Source organism: Branchiostoma floridae, chromosome 4, assembly GCF_000003815.2.
Source record: "Branchiostoma floridae strain S238N-H82 chromosome 4, Bfl_VNyyK, whole genome shotgun sequence".
In the NCBI taxonomy this organism is placed as follows: Eukaryota; Metazoa; Chordata; class Leptocardii; order Amphioxiformes; family Branchiostomatidae; genus Branchiostoma; species Branchiostoma floridae.
In genome coordinates this window covers 23,989,549-24,007,608 of record NC_049982.1, presented here as the reverse complement: position 1 = coordinate 24,007,608, position 18,060 = coordinate 23,989,549, and the positions used below count along the sequence as shown (strand labels likewise).

General features: G+C 40.4%; 1 protein-coding gene across 1 annotated transcript in view; it reads left to right on the top strand.

Moving 5' to 3' along the window:
- The window catches only part of LOC118414567 (TBC1 domain family member 14-like), a gene marked incomplete in the record, with an annotated part of 37,638 nt that extends 21,195 nt beyond the window's left edge, over window positions 1–16,443 (top strand). Inside the window, 8 exon segments of the mRNA XM_035818689.1 lie at window positions 140–217; window positions 817–911; window positions 9,524–9,595; window positions 10,253–10,381; window positions 10,898–11,007; window positions 11,480–11,583; window positions 12,021–12,175; window positions 12,834–16,443. Of these exon segments, the coding sequence (XP_035674582.1) occupies window positions 140–217; window positions 817–911; window positions 9,524–9,595; window positions 10,253–10,381; window positions 10,898–11,007; window positions 11,480–11,583; window positions 12,021–12,175; window positions 12,834–12,893 (803 nt within the window).
- Between the last annotated feature and the right edge of the window lie 1,617 nt (window positions 16,444–18,060).

Genomic DNA, 18,060 nt, shown 5'->3' with positions numbered 1-18,060 from the left:
TCCAATCCTCACTTGTTAAAGCATATTGTGCGAGATAGAATAAAACAACAAAACATGACTACCATGTTTAGGAAACATGGCCTGACACTGGATGTCGCCATGTTGTTTGTTAACACCACTCTTGTTCTGACTTCTCCAGAGTTGTATGAGATCTTCAGAGCCCGTGCCAAGGACAGAATCAAGCTGCTGTGTGAGTCAGGACCAGAGTCAGACGAAGGTGTGCTTCCATTCCTAAACCTTTCCGCAACTCTCATTCCTCGCAGTATATCATATAATATTTGAACAAAAAAGCCTGAAGAATAATTGTTCATACAGCATAAGGAGAATGTGAAGGATAGCAAAGGTAAATCTCCAAGCAGATGTTAGAGTAGAAGATCATTTTCTCACTGCTGGGCTTCTCTGACAGTCCTTTGTTTGAGAACTTCATCATCATCATCCCGGCATACTGGTTGCACGGATGGACATGACTCTCTCCCTCCATCCTTCCCTTTTCTCCATAGCCTTGGGAAGATCTTTAGAACTTAGTGGGGTAGAATGCCGTAGATAGGCACGGTGAGGTGTTTGCTGGCATGGTGCCCTTCTCTGTTTTTACAGCCCACGGGCCACGCACTATGCAAGCACTATAGCAAGGGGCAAGTTCACTGGTAGTGGTGTGTGTTCAACTACCATACACCTGAGTGGCTGGGAGAGAAAGCTTTATGTGGGACATTTTTTATATGACCCAGCCGGGTTTGAACCTGTGAGCTCCCAAATGCAATACAAACATGGTATTCTTGTTAAATGTTTCGTATGCTGCGGCTTTTCGCACTTGTGTAGATCCGTCCCCAGCAGACTGGGACAGGGAGTCCAGTGTGGAGCTGATCAAGCTGGACATCAGCAGAACCTTCCCTCATCTCTGTATCTTCCAGAAGGTGCGGCTTCTTTTATTTCTTCAGCACTAACACAACTAATCCTCAACTAATCAGATTAGGCCTAGTAAAATTGATGCTGTGTTTCTGGTTACAGTATTTAAAAGATATGATTAGTGGGGTAGGACTTGGTTGTATTTTATAATTTTATTTCTCTAGATTTTCAGTTCAATATTCTCTTATCTGTTACCTACCGAGTGAGGTCCTCAGTGAAGAACGTACAGAGGGGTCTGATGATATCAATTTTAACCAAAGTGATCATCCCCCTTGTCTGAAGATGTTGGATAACTAAATTTTTTCATCGGCAATTGTGGAAACTGTATTAATCTGTCTCTTGCTATCTGTGGTGGACAAAAAAGTTTGTTGGGTACCCAGAAACACAACATTTCTTTTACTAAGCCTCAGGTAGTATTGATTTGCACCAGTTGATTCTAAGATCATATATTGTACACTTGTCAATATAAAAACACCAGGGTTTTGTAAAGGGGACTTGATGGTATAGTCCTCTGTACATGCCCCAAAACCATGAGATCAGATACGCATTGACAAATTAAAGCACACAGAATTCTAAAACCAGTGTCAAGTGTTGGAAAAGTGCCATGATTGACCAATCAAAAGATTACTTTTTTGTCATTTGATTGGAAATTGAGGATCACCTATCTAACCAATCACGGATGTGTACTGGAGCATTCCAACTTCATCAAACCAAATCAGCATATCATAATCGAAATTAATTTCTATGTTTATGTTTTTAGCTGAAAAAAAATAATTGGATGACATTTGCAAGCAATTGATAAAAGTATAAGCCTAAAAATACCATCTTTCAGTTTGTTTATAATTGCTTGCAATTTCATGTGAATGTTTCTTGGGTTGGAATGCCCTATGTCATGACTTGTCCACGGAAATATCAACACCAAAAAAGACAACTAACACTGTTTTCTGGCCTAACAGGAAGAAATAGTGGACAAAGGCACTGTCGTGAAAATGGTAAATGAGTTTGTAAAGTCTCTTATACTCTTATACTCTTGAAAAGGAATATTTAAACTTTGAAACATTATACAGTATAGCTTCAAGATCATGGAACCCATATGCTAGTATTTCACACATGCACTGAGCTTTGTAAGGCTTCCATCTCATTTCCAAACTGGGGCCTGGCTTGGCTGTTTTTGAAAACAAAAAATAGAAACGTATAGGTAGAAATATAACGCTGGTTCACCTTTATCCGAGGGTAACCTATATCCGTTATTTGCAAAAAAGCGTATTTAGAGATATGAAGTCGACGAAAGGTGGTTTCAAATCGGAACATTTAGAAAATATTGAAAATTTGAAACCACAGTCCTCAGACTTACAAATGTAATACTCCTAAATGTACCGTTTTTAAAGACAACGGATAAAGGTTACCCCTCGATAAAGGTGAACTAGCGTTACACAAAATATGCCCACGACCGTTCTCTTGGTCGTCTTGGTGTCTTCTATATCATACTTTTTATTCTTGAAAGCTGTCTGGCCGGGCCCCAGTTTGGAAATGAGACGTAGGCCTAAGACAGCTCAGTTTCTGTCTGTAGTTACATGTGCAGTCAAACTTGGTCAGCCAACCGCCTGGCACAGATAGCCACCTCCAGCCATAACAAGCCACATTGAAACAGTCTCATCCAACAGCTAAGACCCTGTGCTAACCGTCTGTTTTACCTACCCAGCAACCACTTTTTTTGCAGTTTCATCTGGGCATTTATGAGACCAAGTTTGACTGTGCCTGTAAAGGTGCTTACTCTTAGTTTAAAGGACCTTTTTTCTGGTCACAAAATTTGTGGCTGTACTGTGCACTTTTTCATTGATAAAACTTGCCCAGCCCTAGGAATTACATGTATAGGTTGCCTAAGCAAATTTCTCTTTTGCGGCGACCATAGCCACTAGAGTATTGTGGATTTGTACTAAGTACTGATATCAGTTACCTCACCTTCCAAACATTTCACAGCCATGGAATTCATGACTAATTGTGATGGATTCCATAGCTATGATGATATGAATACCCCAATCCATGGTCTATGGGATTTACATAAAAACTATGAATTCAACGTCTTTTCATCCATTCATGATCATCATCCTGTACCCATTTTACCCATGTAAATATTGCACAACTTTTTACTAATTTCCAAACTAGTAGTCCATGGGCCAGAGGAGATATTGGTACCACCTGAGGGGGCAAATTTTCCTTATGATTTTTAAGTAGTAGGGTATCTGAGGAATATATTTTGATATGATAGCCATCACAGAGTGGTAGCTTTGACCCGGCTATCTGCCCTTGACCTTTTGACCCCGATCTGGACCACACCCTTTGATATGATTATACAAATGTGTATGTAAATCAATTAAACAATAATATTTTCAAATGAAACTTGCCGGGCTGATACAGAATGAATCAAGGATTACAGAAAACTTAATTTCATTTCCATATCTGGATCCTATGAAGAGTTATGAGTCTTTAATTATTATTTTTGAGCAAATTTTGGATGAAAAATATTAATTTCTACTTTTCAAAGGCTAACATTTATTCCGAACTCACATTTGACCTTTTTTCATGCTTTTATCTGCTTTGCTGTATCATTCCCTGCATTCTAAAGTTTAAATCATGAAAATCCACCATTTCTATCTAGAGATATGAGTACCTAAATAAATACACACCTACAGGCATTGTGTTGGGGAAACCGTTGCTAGGGCTGTTGCTATGGAGGTGCTGGGCTGCAATACCAAGCAAAATGCAGTGCTAAATCCACTTTTTTGTCGAAAAACTTTTGTTTTGGAAGAGTAATCAGGTGTAGAATAAGCTGACCAATAAGATATTGAGTTAATGAGTATTATGTTTATCTAATAACAAGTTAATAAATAACTTTTTATCTACTTGATAACATGGCGATGCCATATCATAAACCATAGCTGCATAAGCTGTAACTACATACTGCAAAGCAACAAGTTTGTTTTTTTTGTCTATATAGATTAACAACCCATATGCCCTGAGTATTTACAAAATATGGCATGTACAAGCACAGTTATCATGATCACGTCAACTTTACATTTGATTATTATCTATTCATCATCAGTATCACTAGATGTGTCATCAGCATCACTAGAGAAGAGTTCAATGTCCAGATCCTCTTCGGTTTCTTCATCTTTCCTGTTGCTACAGTCTTTCAATTTACACATTTCTGTGCAGTTCAAACCATTTGCAAGACAGGAGCAGGAGGGCAGAGTACATGACCCAGAGCAGCTACATGTCAGCAGCTCCAGTACAGCAGCTGGCGCGGGAGGTGATTGTAGCCATGTGATGGAGAGATTACCATCTTCATCTAACTTCCATCCTGCATCTACTGGGCTTGGTACCTGAGGGTCGTTCTGTAGGCACCCCCTCCACTGGCTTGATAGTTTGCTCGTTTAACATGTAGGTGAAGGCAGTCTCGGCATGGTGGTAGCGCACTTGATTCCACATTTCCCTTTTTGGCACTGAACAAGTGGTGCCGCATCTCGTTTACATCAGCTACGACACGTAGACGACACGTACATCTGACAGGTGAAGCGCTCAATCCTCTTGAACAGGTTGCCATCAGGAAACACCGGTACCGTCCAGCTTTCTCCCAGTTGCTGAAATGCATTCTGGTATTCTTCAACATAAGCTTGAAAGCGCCCAACTTTCCACGGCCAGAAAATGCGATGACAGTATCGCATCCTGGGAAACAACATTAAGAGTGGCATTTAACATTCACTATCAGCTCCTGTAGATGTGAGGTGTGTCTATTCAATTGATTGTATCTGTTAAGCAAAATTCATGTTACAAAACTATGCAAAGTATGTGTTTAAAAATATTGTGGACTTATCATGCAAAATGTTTTTGGGGTACATGCATAGTGTACATGTAAATCTTCGTGAGGTAAGGCAATACTGGTACCCACCTGTGAATGCATGTAGTCCAACCAATGCTTTACAGACCTCTTCTCCCAATGCGTCTGCCAACTTGTCAATGTCAATGAATCGTGTCCTGCTCTTTGTACCGCACTTTTGGTACACCTTGCATGGGATACGTTTAGCGAAGGCGAGGCTGATGACCATGAGCGTCTGCTCTGATGATAACTGCTTCAGAACCAGACTCAGCAGCGTTGAGTGCATGAAGTAGGAGGCGCGTGTCAGCGTCTTCTTGTGAGCATTGTAGCTCCGCAATATCCACCCATTCGTCTTTAGTGAACATGTAGCAGGCATCCTCACAGGTAGCATACAGCGTCTTGTTCCTAAGTTTCTCTCTGTAGATTGGCTGCTTCCATTCTTCAATCAGAAACTTGATCACGGATGACTTGTTGTTTGAACTGGACAGAACCAGTTATGGTTTTGTACTGTAATGCTGTACTGGACCCACGCTTGAACCACTCAGCATATTTGATGGACTGGTCCCTTTACACGTCAAATACAACATCAATTCTGTGACTGTTCACAACTTCCATCAGAACTATGGACATTGTGGTGTTTGCTAGCCCAGAAAACGTTATGTTGTTGCCGTTGATCTTTTGCAGGATGCTCATGCCATCGATCGGACAGGTGGATGGAGCTGGGGGTGTCTTTTGCTGGTGAAACACGACTCTCCAGCTCTCTTGCAAGGGCAGCTTTGTTGGTCTTACGTAAAGTGCCATCAGCATTTGCAAGAGACCATGGAAGGGGACCGAGAGGATGTGTCAGGACATATTTAATGCGGAGCTGCCTGCTTTCTGCGATCAGTATAATGTGCCTGAACAGGTTTCTGTCCACCTGCAGGACAACTTCTTTGGTTTTGCCCTTTTCACTGGTCTTCTTAGTGCCAATATTGGAGAATGTCTTCAGTTTTAGTTTTGTCAGCTTGTCATGGAACTTTACTTCTGGTGGGTCTTGCTCCAAGCGATTCCTTCGGAAGGAGACATAGGCGTCCTCTCCCATTTGGTGTGCGTTGGAAATATGTAGGGAGGGATGTGCCACACTGTCCGTGGACAAGCTGACAAGGTCGGGCTCTTCTGAGGACATTGGGTTGATCCAGTTGTTCTCCATTAAATCGACCAATGAGCTGACATCGGCTTCATCCCTTGTAATGCGTGTAGTTTGTAGATCTTTATGAGAAAACTTACTACTCTTGGCACCACTAGTCATGTCCCTCAGTTGTTTCAAGTAGATACTCACCTGTGTTCTGCTGTGAAGTAGTACTTTGATATAGCTGAGTGGTTAAGGCTGAACCCCTTTGTCCCCCTGGCGGTTTGTGTGTCTTTGTTCACCGTCTCCTCAATAGTCTGGTCAACCGGAATACGTCCAAACGGGTTTGCATGGCCAATCTGAACAGAACAGAAAAGTGTCCTCTCATAAACTCTGCATACACGTCTGGATGTTGGGATTGCAGTTGTGACATCTGTGCATAGTAGTATGACAGGTACCTTGCATAGTTTACCCTGTCATAGGCAAAGCACCATGGGATGAGCTGGCGGATGGACACTTGATGTAGCAGCCAATCACCCTCCCTCGTTGCTCGAAGGAGACCCAGCAAAATCTCTACGAGTTCGATGTAGGACATCCAATACTGTGTGAGACGGCTGCTCTCACTTCGGAGGGTGGTGACATAGTTGTCAAACATGCACATGATTCAGAATCTGTTATTTGTTGCTGACTGTAGGATGCCTAGTAAAGCTTGTTGTGATACATCATTGGTGTGGTGTCAGTGGTTTCCGTTGCTTCTTCCAGGTCAGTGAGATCCTCATTGTGGTTCTGACGCATCCAGGACAGAAACCCTGACCACACAAGCCTGAGTAAGGCCTCGTACACTAGCTTGTGGAACCTGACTGCTCTGTTGTACCTGCGTCCGTCCATCACTCCAGACACCGAACCCTCTGCTACTACCCCAGATTCAATGGCAAGGTCCCTCAGACCTGCACCCTGGAAGCGTTTTCCGATAATTGCCAGAAGTGTACAGCATGTATGGAAAGATCCCATTCCGATGACTATTGGTTTGAAAATATCTTTGTGCTTCCATATGACCTCTGTCGCCTTCGCATAGATAGCCTGATCAAAGACACAGACGATCTTCTTTAACTGAAGCTTATCCTTAATGATTAAGGACTGCCTGAGAATTTCGTACACGGTGAACATCTGTGTTGGAGGGGCATTGATGGTGGGAAGTTAGCAAACGTCAGGGATTACTTGGACATCACTGCATGATTTGATGTAGAGGCCTGTCCAGCTGCTGATGCTTTGCTCTTTTTGTTTAAGTATACGAGCTATCATCCAAATCATGTTCTTCAGCCGTGTAGTGTGAGTGATATCATCTTGCTCAAGGTCAACAGATTGGCATGGTTCAGTACCCTCTCTTTGGCCAACATTGTAGGCTGGCAATGCTGGCTGCTGGGCGTCAATGCTTCTTCTCTTTGTTTTAGTCAATGGAGGGAGGGCTTCTACTTCAGGGGACTCTGTTACCTTGGGTTGGACAGCAATGCCATTGACACGATGAGATGTCCGGCCACCGCTTATGGTCTCTTCCAGTCGATCGATGTTGTCCCAGGCAAGTGTGGTGAAAACTTGATTATGCAAGTTACTTGGAAGGGTTATGTCACCATCACCACTTGACAGCTTCTGAAGGCAAAGGGCCGTACTGATTTCCTCCATAGTACTGTAAGAAACACTGTAACCAAGTCGGTTCAGCAGTTGCACAAGCTCCACGTTTCCTGTCAGTCACTTGATGGAAAAAGCCAAAGTGATGTGTTTGGGTGTTTTCACTTTTCCCTGGCTTACAGCATACACAATGTCATATCCGAATGAGGTCACAAGTCGTTCCACCCTCTGTGATGCATCGGCATTGTTGAAACCGCCTGTCAGCAAGTAGCAGAAGAATTTGACGACTGACGGAGGGATGATGTCTCTACTTTGGTCCTCCTCTGTGATCACCGGTGGCCAGGCTTGAGAAACATCCTGCTTTCTTATGTCGTCTCTAAGTAACAGGGCTGCCTTGGCAACAACATCTTTGTTAAGGAGTGATTTAAGAGTGTTCAGCTCCTTTTGTAAGGCCTGATGCGCTTTGACAAGGTCGCATCTAGATAGATTGTCAGGATAGACAAACAGTCTGCGGTTGTCATCAGAAAAGAAGTGTAGGGTACTACAAAACTCGCTCTCTAAACTCCGCCACATGTGTTTCTTGGTGGAGTCTTTGATCTGCTCTATACCAAGAGACTTTATAGACTCCACTAATCTTGAGGAGAGGTCTGTCATTCGTAGTACCCTAGGGTTGCTGAACAGATCATTCCGTATGAATTGGAACAGCTCTTGATACGCAGTATCCAGAGCAGACTCATATGAATCTTGCCTCATACTCCCTTCATTGTTGTCATCGGTGCCTGCTACACATGTAACACTGTCAAGTGTTATTTCATAGTTGTGGGAAATAGTATGCACACTCGTGCAAGGCCTATTATGCATGTAGGATGATAATGCTATTTAACTTATACATATAGCATGTAAGTTTTAAACTAGAATTATACTTTACCTTACATATGACACCTTTAACATGTTCTCTATAATATGTTGGAAGGTATAAGGACATAAAATATATCAAAAGACTAGGCTTTGTACTGCATTTTGCTTGGGATTGCAGCCCAGCACCTCCATAGCAACGGCCCTAGCAACGGTTTCCCCAACACAATGCCTGTAGGTGTGTATTTATTTAGGTACTCATATCTCTAGATAGAAATGGCGGATTTTCATGATTTAAACTTTAGAATGCAGGGAATGATACAGCAAAGCAGATAAAAGCATGAAAAAAGGTCAAATGTGAGTTCAGAATAAATGTCAGCCTTTGAAAAGTAGAAATTAACATTTTTCATCCAAAATTTGCTCAAAAATAATAATTAAAAGACTCATAACTCTTCATAGGATCCAGATATGGAAATGAAATTAAGTTTTCTGTAATCCTTGATTCATTCTGTATCAGCCCAGCAAGTTTCATTTGAAAATATTATTGTTTAATTGATTTACACACCCATTTGTATAATCATATCAAAGGGCGTGGTCCAGATTGGGGTCAAAAGGTCAAGGGCAGATAGCCGGGTCAAAGCTACCACTCTGCGATGGCTATCATATCAAAATATATCCCTCAGATACCCTACTACTTAAAAATCATAAGGAAAATTTGCCCCCTCAGGTGGTACTGATATGTAAAATTTGGGGGTCTGGCCCATGGACTATAGGACTTGTTTGTTCTATTCTATACCATGTCTAAAGAAAATCTGTCTTTCTTGGTCATAACATCTTACTACAATTAGACATTGAAATTGCAGTCTGAAAACAAAACTGCTGGATTACTGTAATTATTGCTTTTGCCATTAGTTTTTTAGCCTGATGAGCAGATGTAGTAACTGGCTCAGTGCTACGAGTTAACACGGACCTAGTGAAAGGTTAATAGAACACGTATAAAACACTGAGCCAAACACATCTTAATGATTCATAATGTGGTGTTTTGACATAGATAGTTTGATAGAAGCCATAGACCTAGAAGTTATAAATGTATCATAGTTGTTAACGTTGTTTTATCAGATTTGTCAGTAATCATGTATGTTTCCTGTCCCCAGGGTGGACCGTACCACGACATGCTGCACGGAGTTCTGGGGGCGTACGTGTGTTACCGGCCAGATGTGGGATATGTACGTATTCATCCATCTATTCAAACTTCTAAAGAAATTTGAACTTTCTTATGTATTTGAATGTATACATTTTCCCATTAATTTTCTGTTAAATATCCGGCCAGATATCGGAATATGTACCTTTTAAGTCTTGTTTTCAATATTAGATAGAAAATTGAAATTGATATAAATCTAAGGGCAGTAAGGAACAAGCAAGTGGTGACAGATCGTTCACAATTTTCTCCTCTTGGGTCCTTCTATAGCTTAGCCTATCTTGTGGCTCAAAATGACCTAAAGCAAAAAATCATTGTCATATCTTGAAATTAAAGTTAGTATGTAGAAAGCTATTTTGATTGTGTAGGTGTAGTGGCGTTGGTGTGCCGTGACTGATAGCGCGTTGGGCTCAGAGTCAAGAGGTCCCAAGTTAGATATCCACCATGCCCCAACGTTGTGGCCTTGCGAAAGGTTGTGTAAAGTGCCTTTCCACAACTTTGGAGTGGAGTGACTCCCACCGAGCCTCTTTGGCTCATGTGTCTAAACGTGTGCAAAAAACGCACTACGGATTTGGTGAGCCAATGTGCCAACATCTGCACATCGACATCCACAAAGAACTGTTAAATTTTAGGTGGCACATGATGAGATACAGTTGTAATACATGTTTTGCCTGCCCCTCCCCAGGTCCAGGGGATGTCGTTCCTGGCAGCAGTACTGATCCTGAACATGGAGCCAGCTGACGCCTTCGTGTGTTTCGCTAACCTGCTGAACAAACCCTGTCAGCTGGCCTTCTTCAGAGTAGATAGTGGTCAGGTACGGATAGGGATGTGTGGTACTTGCTTTGGTTTGTGTGTGTGTCTGTGTATGCTTGTCTGTTTGCCTTTTTGTATGTCTCTGAAAATCAGGGTGTCTGTGTGTGCATGTGTGTGTGTGTGTGTGTGTGTGTGTGCATGCGTGCGTGCGTGTGGTTCCCAACATAATTATACACAATACAGTGCTACCATACAATGTGTACATCACTGTACCCCACTTTTGTGTCCATAGGACTGGAAAGGTAGCAAAATAATGAGCGATTTTGACTCCGTGGATATTTCTACAGAATACTGTAGGATTGATTAGTCTTTCCATGTAAAGAAATGACCAAAAAATTAATTTCAAACTTTGTCATACATTCGAGTAGTGGAAACTGTATGTTCCAATCTTGTGCTCTTGGGGCAAGATTTGAATACAACTTTTGTCCATATTACAGCATACAACATGCAACTGTACCTTTGCTTAGTCACCAACATGTACCTGTATCTCTAACGCTTTCCTTATGGTATTCTCCAGATGAAGATATACTTCGACACATATGAGGTGTTCTTTGAGGAGAACCTGCCGAAACTGTACGCCCTGTTCCAGAAGTGGAAGGTGACCCCTGACCTCTACCTCATAGACTGGTAGGTTCTATTTCCACTGCGACCTCTCCTTTCAGAATATGTGTTTCCATCATATTGCTGCTGTTCTGCTCTACAAAGTTGTTTCAGAAAAATTGTTGAGTCGGGTGGCGTAACTACCCCCTGAGTTCAAAACCTGTCATGCTACCAATCAACCCAGGTGTAAATGGTTACTGGACTTCAGTTGGGTGTAAAAGGCAAAGGAAGGATAGGGTTGAGCTCCACCCCCCAGTACCTTTACCCTCTGTTTGTTCTTTGTATCCAGTGCTGTTAAAAAAGTCACTGCATTGTCACTGTCCTTGTACAGCAAATAGAAATTTGTAAAAAAAAAATCAAAATACACTTTGATAACCTTCTTTAACCCTCTTCTGCAAAATTAAGACTCAGCGAAAGTAAATGTATATACATGTCGAGTATTGTATTTGGTCTCAACAGCATAGAACACTAATGCAAATTGTTTTTTCTTCTTCTGTAGGATCTTCACACTCTATAGCAAGTCTCTCCCACTGGACGTGGCCAGTCGAGTGTGGGACGTGTTCTGTAGGGACGGAGAGGAGTTCCTGTTTAGAACAGCATTAGGTGAGTCCAACTCATTGGTTTGTCTATCTAAAGGTACAGTGTATAGCAGTAATCTTTGACTGAGGTGAAGTCACTTTTTTCAAGTACATGTTACAAGTAATACAAGTAATGTAGCTTTGCAGGGGCTCATGTTTTCAGCCAAGCACACCAGGTTCCCCTTCTCTCATGCATTGGGCTGCCTGCTTTATGTCACCATTGGAAATGTCAAATGCAAATCCCTTACTACATGTCCGAGCTGGGCAACATGGTGCAAGAGACGTCATGTGAAAAGCCTGCATACAGATTGCATATCCCTATCAACTACTTGTACAGGTAAGTTATTGGAAACATGGTCGTAGTCCATAGGCACCCTCCAGAATGTGCCTCAAAGAGCCACAGATACAAATGTATTTCTCTTTAAAATGATGTTACTTATGTCTCTGTGTTTCCTTTTCCAGGCATTTTGCTTCATTATGAGGACATCCTGGTGAACATGGACTTCATCCAGATAGTGCAGTTCCTCACCAAGTTGCCAGAGGTCATCTCAGATGACAAACTGTTCCAGTCCATTGCTGCCATCAACATGCAGGCCAAGAACAAGAAATTCAAAGAGGTGTGTACAGAGTTGCTTGTTTGTATGTCCTAGTGTGTGTTCTCTTGCTGTCCTTGGTGCGAGATTGTTCCCAGGCTGATTTGAGACTGGAGACTGGCAGGATGAAAAGGTTGAGCTGGCCTTCATCTTTCACAATCTAGATCTGGTAGGAAGTAAACATTGGCACATGGCTAAAATTCAGGAACCTGAGGATGCATGTGGTTTTGGAGCATGGATTGTGTGAATGGACATTGTTGTGTTAAATAGTGGTACTTGCAGTCGTATATAACTTCTGTATTATTAGGTTCATACAATTACAAGACAAATTTGTCTTTAAAAATAATATGACCTATTTCATATCTGGAACAATATTTTTTTTTTGCGCTAAATGTTTGTGTCCCTTTGTGAGTTTCTAATTGTTTCATGTGAGTCTGAATGAAAAATTTTTGAGACTGTGAGAAGTCCCCCTTTCTATTAATGATTGGTGTGAATTTTGTAACCCAGATAGCTTCCTTGATCCATAGTCATATCTAACAAGTTGGATCAATGTCAAGCAAATACACTTCGCTAGGTTGTGTCAGAAGAACATTTTTATCCTCAGACCTACAAACCAGATCCACAGATGTCTAGCTGAAGTTTTCTTTAGAAGAGACAATTAAAGTTTTCTTGTTTTTTGCAGGTCCTGTCATCAGTGAAGGAGGGCCTGGCATCCCAGAATAGTGACAAAGAAAAGGAATGAGGTGTCATGGGATCACCCTTAGTTACCTGTATATAGCCACCCCTAGTTCACAGTGGTATGACCCATCGAGATAATATGGCTAGTTTTTCCCTTGGAGACTTCCTTTTTTTAGTAAAGTTGTGACTGGCTTTTGCCAAGTAAGGGTGCTTGTTTTTGCCGCAGCTAAAGGTTTTAGTAGCAACTAATCTCACAGCTCCCAATCACATCTCGCGAAGTGCCACAGACAAAATTGGTACACCTTTGACCCTTCATTTGTGATTTGTTACTACGTAAACGTTCGATGTGGGAAAAGAAAAAAAAGGAAGGCTGTTCATTCCTTAACCAGCAATGCTGCTTTTTTTGCTGTTTAACTTAACAATAGCTTAAATCGATAAATGACTTGTGGAAAAAATAGGAAACCAGAAAGGAGTTTGCACCTTTTAAAAGCCATTCCCATTGTAAGTGTACATTGTATAGTACATCACTTTATTCAGTAGTTAACGTAATGTTTTTGCCAGGTTGAAGATTCTGGCACTAAATTCTCTCATCTTGTAAAGGTTTATCTAACTTTTTTTTCTCACAGTAATGTTAAAATGTTTGATGAATATCATTTGAATGCAAATTATGAAACTGCCAGTGATAATTTTGCAGCAAAGTTTGTTTTTTTCAAGTGTGCATATTGTACATATATGTAAGACTGACCCTGTTCAAAACAAGCCTCCTAATGTATGTAGATATGTAAATCAGACCTGTTTATTATTGCTAATTAATGATGCGATTTTTGTCATTCGTGTGTAAAGTATCAGTCCAACTTTGTGAGCAACTTGTGGAAGACGTTTTAATCTCGATTCAATTTATAAAGTCAGACTACTTGTAAATATGAGGAAATTTAGGTTATTCGCCCAGCCAAATGTATACATGTGTAAGCAACATGACAATGCAATTTGTCCCAATGGATCGTGAATACAAGTTCAGGTCAGTGATATATATTGAAGTTCTTAGAAAATTGTATACCCTTTGGCATGATGTGAGTTTTTTGCTGTGTAACAATAGTGTATGTTGCACAGTTCTTAGAGAAGAGAAAGAATACTCATGCAAACTTGCCCAGAGTTTTGGTTGCTTCTTGCCTTGAATTTGGCCAGCACTGATGACAATGCCCTGAAAATTGACTAGCTTCTGGTATGACTCGTCTGGCTTGTGCGTCTTCATCCCGTAAGCAATTTTAGTTTGATCGTCACAGTTGCTTGCTTGAAAAGTTGTCAAACAAATTGATTAGATTTTTATGTATCTGTCATATTTTAAGCCAGGCTTCTTCTAAAAAATGTACATAAGTGACCAGTACATGTGCAGCCATGTATGCAATGACCAGTTTAGATTAATTCCAGTGGATTCCCTGCTGCTTTGTTTTGAAAACTGCGGCACATTATGTTTATTGGCAAATTGTTTGTAAGACGTTTTGCACAACTCTCATGTGTTGTTTTCATTCAAATATAGTATACAACAACTGACAGCTCTAAACTTACTGAATTTGATTAGACTTAATTGCTTGGAACCAACTGTAAACTCTGTAACATTTCTACATACACCTCTTTTCACTTATTTACAGATCCCTGTTCTTTTCTTTGATGCAAATTATGGTTGTTTTTAGTGTTATCGTTTTTTGTTAACTCTCAATTTTATTTCAAGTTGTACTCAGTGCTACTTTCTGATGTTGCTAGATAGTCAAATTGTACAAGTAAAGAAAAGGTAACATGTATTAACACCCCACAGAAAATTCAGAAAATGATATTTTGTTGTCTCCACACAAAGTTGTGTAATTAATTAATAGATAAAGCCAGAGGCAGAAACTTCAGTGGTTGCATTAGATACTGTGTCCAAAGTAACTCCACTGTATCATGACTGTATGCATGTATGATATATGCAAAGTAAAACCGAGCAAGTTTTTATATTCCTTTTTCTACATACAGACATCTATGGCAACCCCAGTCTTGACAGGACTTGGATATTTCTGTACCAAAATCTGATGTTTTGTATTAGGATCATATTTTTATAGGAGCAGTGTTTTCTCAATGTTTGAACATGTCTTACAACGCTATGAAAGAGATGGAATATCTTCATACAGCCTCTCCAGGACTGCCGACTGGCCTCTAAATTCATATATTTCCCCATCTACTGAATGGTGCTGAAAAAAATGCCAGCGGAAAAGAAATTTTATGATCTTTCATGTTGACTGATTTTGGTATGGTGTAGAAAACTGGACAGTTCAATCACTGCCCAGGTGTCAGTTTCACCCAATCACAGCCCAGTAGTATTCACATGTCGGTTTCAACCAATAACAGACCAGTTTTCAGAGGCCAATCAACAAAAACTCAAGTGTCAGTTCCAACCAATCACGGCCCAAGTTTCAGACATCAGTTCCAAACAGTGTCCAATCAAATGTTTCAGCCAGGCAGTCATCAATGTTTGGTTTTCCATCACAAAGTCATGAGTTGTGAACAGATAAAACTGAGTTATTTCTGCAGTTGTAAAAAAAAAGTCCCAGAAAACTTGAAAAGGAGATAATGACATTTTGTGGTCTTTGACAACATAATCAAGTATATCTATATACAATTGGCTTGGAGGTCCCCTATATATAGATTCAATACATGGATGATTATAAAATTGTCAGTCGACTTGTCAAATCCCTCATTTTAATGATATTTTCTACGAAATGTGAATGTCTTACTAAACCCCATCTTACTCCAGATCCCCCCACCCCTTCCGATAAACAAGCCCCCTTCAGGGCTAAGAAAAAGCTTCTCAATTCTTTGTTATCTTCTGTGGCAAAAAATGTGATGTATGCCGTACCCTTTATATTGATGATTGCTGTCATGCAAAATAAATATAAGCTACATGTATGTGATTAATACTTAAGAAAGTTACTATAAAAGGAAAAAAGCTGAAATTTTGTAGCCTTTCTTTAGTCTGATGCTATTTGTAGGCAACTTGACTTGTTCATTTCTGGACTTTTGTCCAAATGGGGTTTATGAGAAGAGAGATATAACAACTACTTATACTTTCTTCATTGCACAACTTTCATACTTTCATTCACATTTATCGCTGTAAGCAAGAAAGAACTGCACCAATCACTTGTACTGAAACCATCCTATTTTTGTGCTACATCCAGAAAGAAATTTGGTGTACAAAATGTGATCTGTTTTGTCCTGTGTTATTTTCTGGTTGTAGAATACATATGACAATGAAAATGTACAGAAATGACTTTTGCACATTGGTGATGCTTGTAACTGAACTTACCATATAGGAAGTTGGTAAAAGTGTTTAGTGCAGTTTTTGTTTTGCATCTAGAGAGTTAGCAACATTAAGATTGCAATATGGCTCGTCACCCATTGTCTTGGATGTTGTGCAATTCATATGATGATTGTTGTCAAACTTGATTGTTATGAAATTACTTTTTTCTTTGCCTTGACCCCCAGCATCATGAGTTCATGTGATGAAATTTATGCCAAATGTACAAAGGAGTCCCTGATATATTACGAATGTGACTAATGATATAAATCCCAGATTCTATATGCTTGTGACTCTGTTCTTATTAAGTTGTCAGTGGAATGCAAGAACAGGACTCAACTCTCATAATTCCTGCAGGTAGCAAGAGACTAGAACATAGAAAGAATGGAGTGGAATGAAAGACTTGGCGTATATTTGTTTTGATAATACCACAATGCCATTGTCCTTGCCTTCCTTGTTTTTTCAAGATTTACACGATTTTGCCATCCAATATCTGCTTAGAGATTTCCCTAATATTTAGTGTAATCTCTAAGCAGATGTCAGAGGGCAAAATCGTGACGTTGTTCTTCCTTAGAAACGACGTTTTTAACAAAACCAAGGAATCAAATTGGATTGGCCTTTTAAGCAATGTATTTGTTAAGCTGGCAATCAATACAGTGTGCATCCTAGGTCACCCAATGTAATGTTCAGCTTATGTCCTGACCGCCATATTGGTGTCCTCATTTACATTTGAATGGGCCGGAGCTCAAGCGCACTTGGTGTTTATTTTTCAAATTCTATAAACATTTTAAATGTGTTTTTATGATATTATCTTCTTTGATCATTGTACACTTACTAGATGTTATATGAGAAGGTCTTTGGTGTCCTAAAATGATTGAGCTACGATTCACTGATATGCAAATCTCCTTATGACGTCACGTAAAAATGCCTTATAAGTATGACCTTCCCATCGCCCGTAACCCGTTTGTGGGGTCAAGGAGGAAGTGACTACTTTGTTGCCTCGTTTGGAGGCTCCAGTTTCCAAAGCAAACAATGCCCCCGACCTATGAAAACATAGATGGCATGTTATACATGTATCGCTTGGATTCGAATGCAATCTACTGCCCTTCCCATGCATTAAATTGGCCATGCCTTGAACTAATTGAATTACACAGTCGATTTAAGCGTGACTCAAAACAAATGGCCTAAACCTTTAATGATAACTGGGTACTGCGTTATAACGTTAGTGTTGAGTAAACATATAACGTTAATACCGTGGCTTGAAATAGCATCCCTTGTGAGAACATGGCTCTTTTGCCATCATCAGTCAGTGAGTGATGACGTTATTATCACAGCTGCGGCATGGGTCTTTTACTGCGGATGCTTTGGAATTTGGAAAAGTGGGAGGGGGTGCTCTTCTCTAAATCTGAGCAAGGAGGTTGATCTGATGCACAACATCAGTACATGCATGACAATGATGTAGAAAAAAATTAACTTCTTCAGCGTTACATCAAAACACAGATTAGGTAGAGCCCTGTATATTCATAAAGACAACGCAGTTGTTCTGGGTTATGTTTCTGAAACTGCACAGTGCCCATCACCAATTATAACTGGTCAGAACCAGCCAACGTCTCTAAAATAAGCCCGTCCTCTGGCCTTGTATAGCATATATGTGTCTGAGGGCAAACGATATCCATGTACATGTCCTATACAGCCTGATACCATCGTATATTCCTGCAGAGAATAACGGTACGTATGATCCAATATTATCCATTTTCACATTTCTGGATATTTTACATTGATGACAAAAGTACAGTACAGTACAGTACAAAAGTACTAGACAGTTTCGTGTTGGTGCATTGTTTGTATTTGCCGACTGTTAAGTCCTGAAGCTGCTATGTTCGCTCGCTGAGGTCTGAGTATG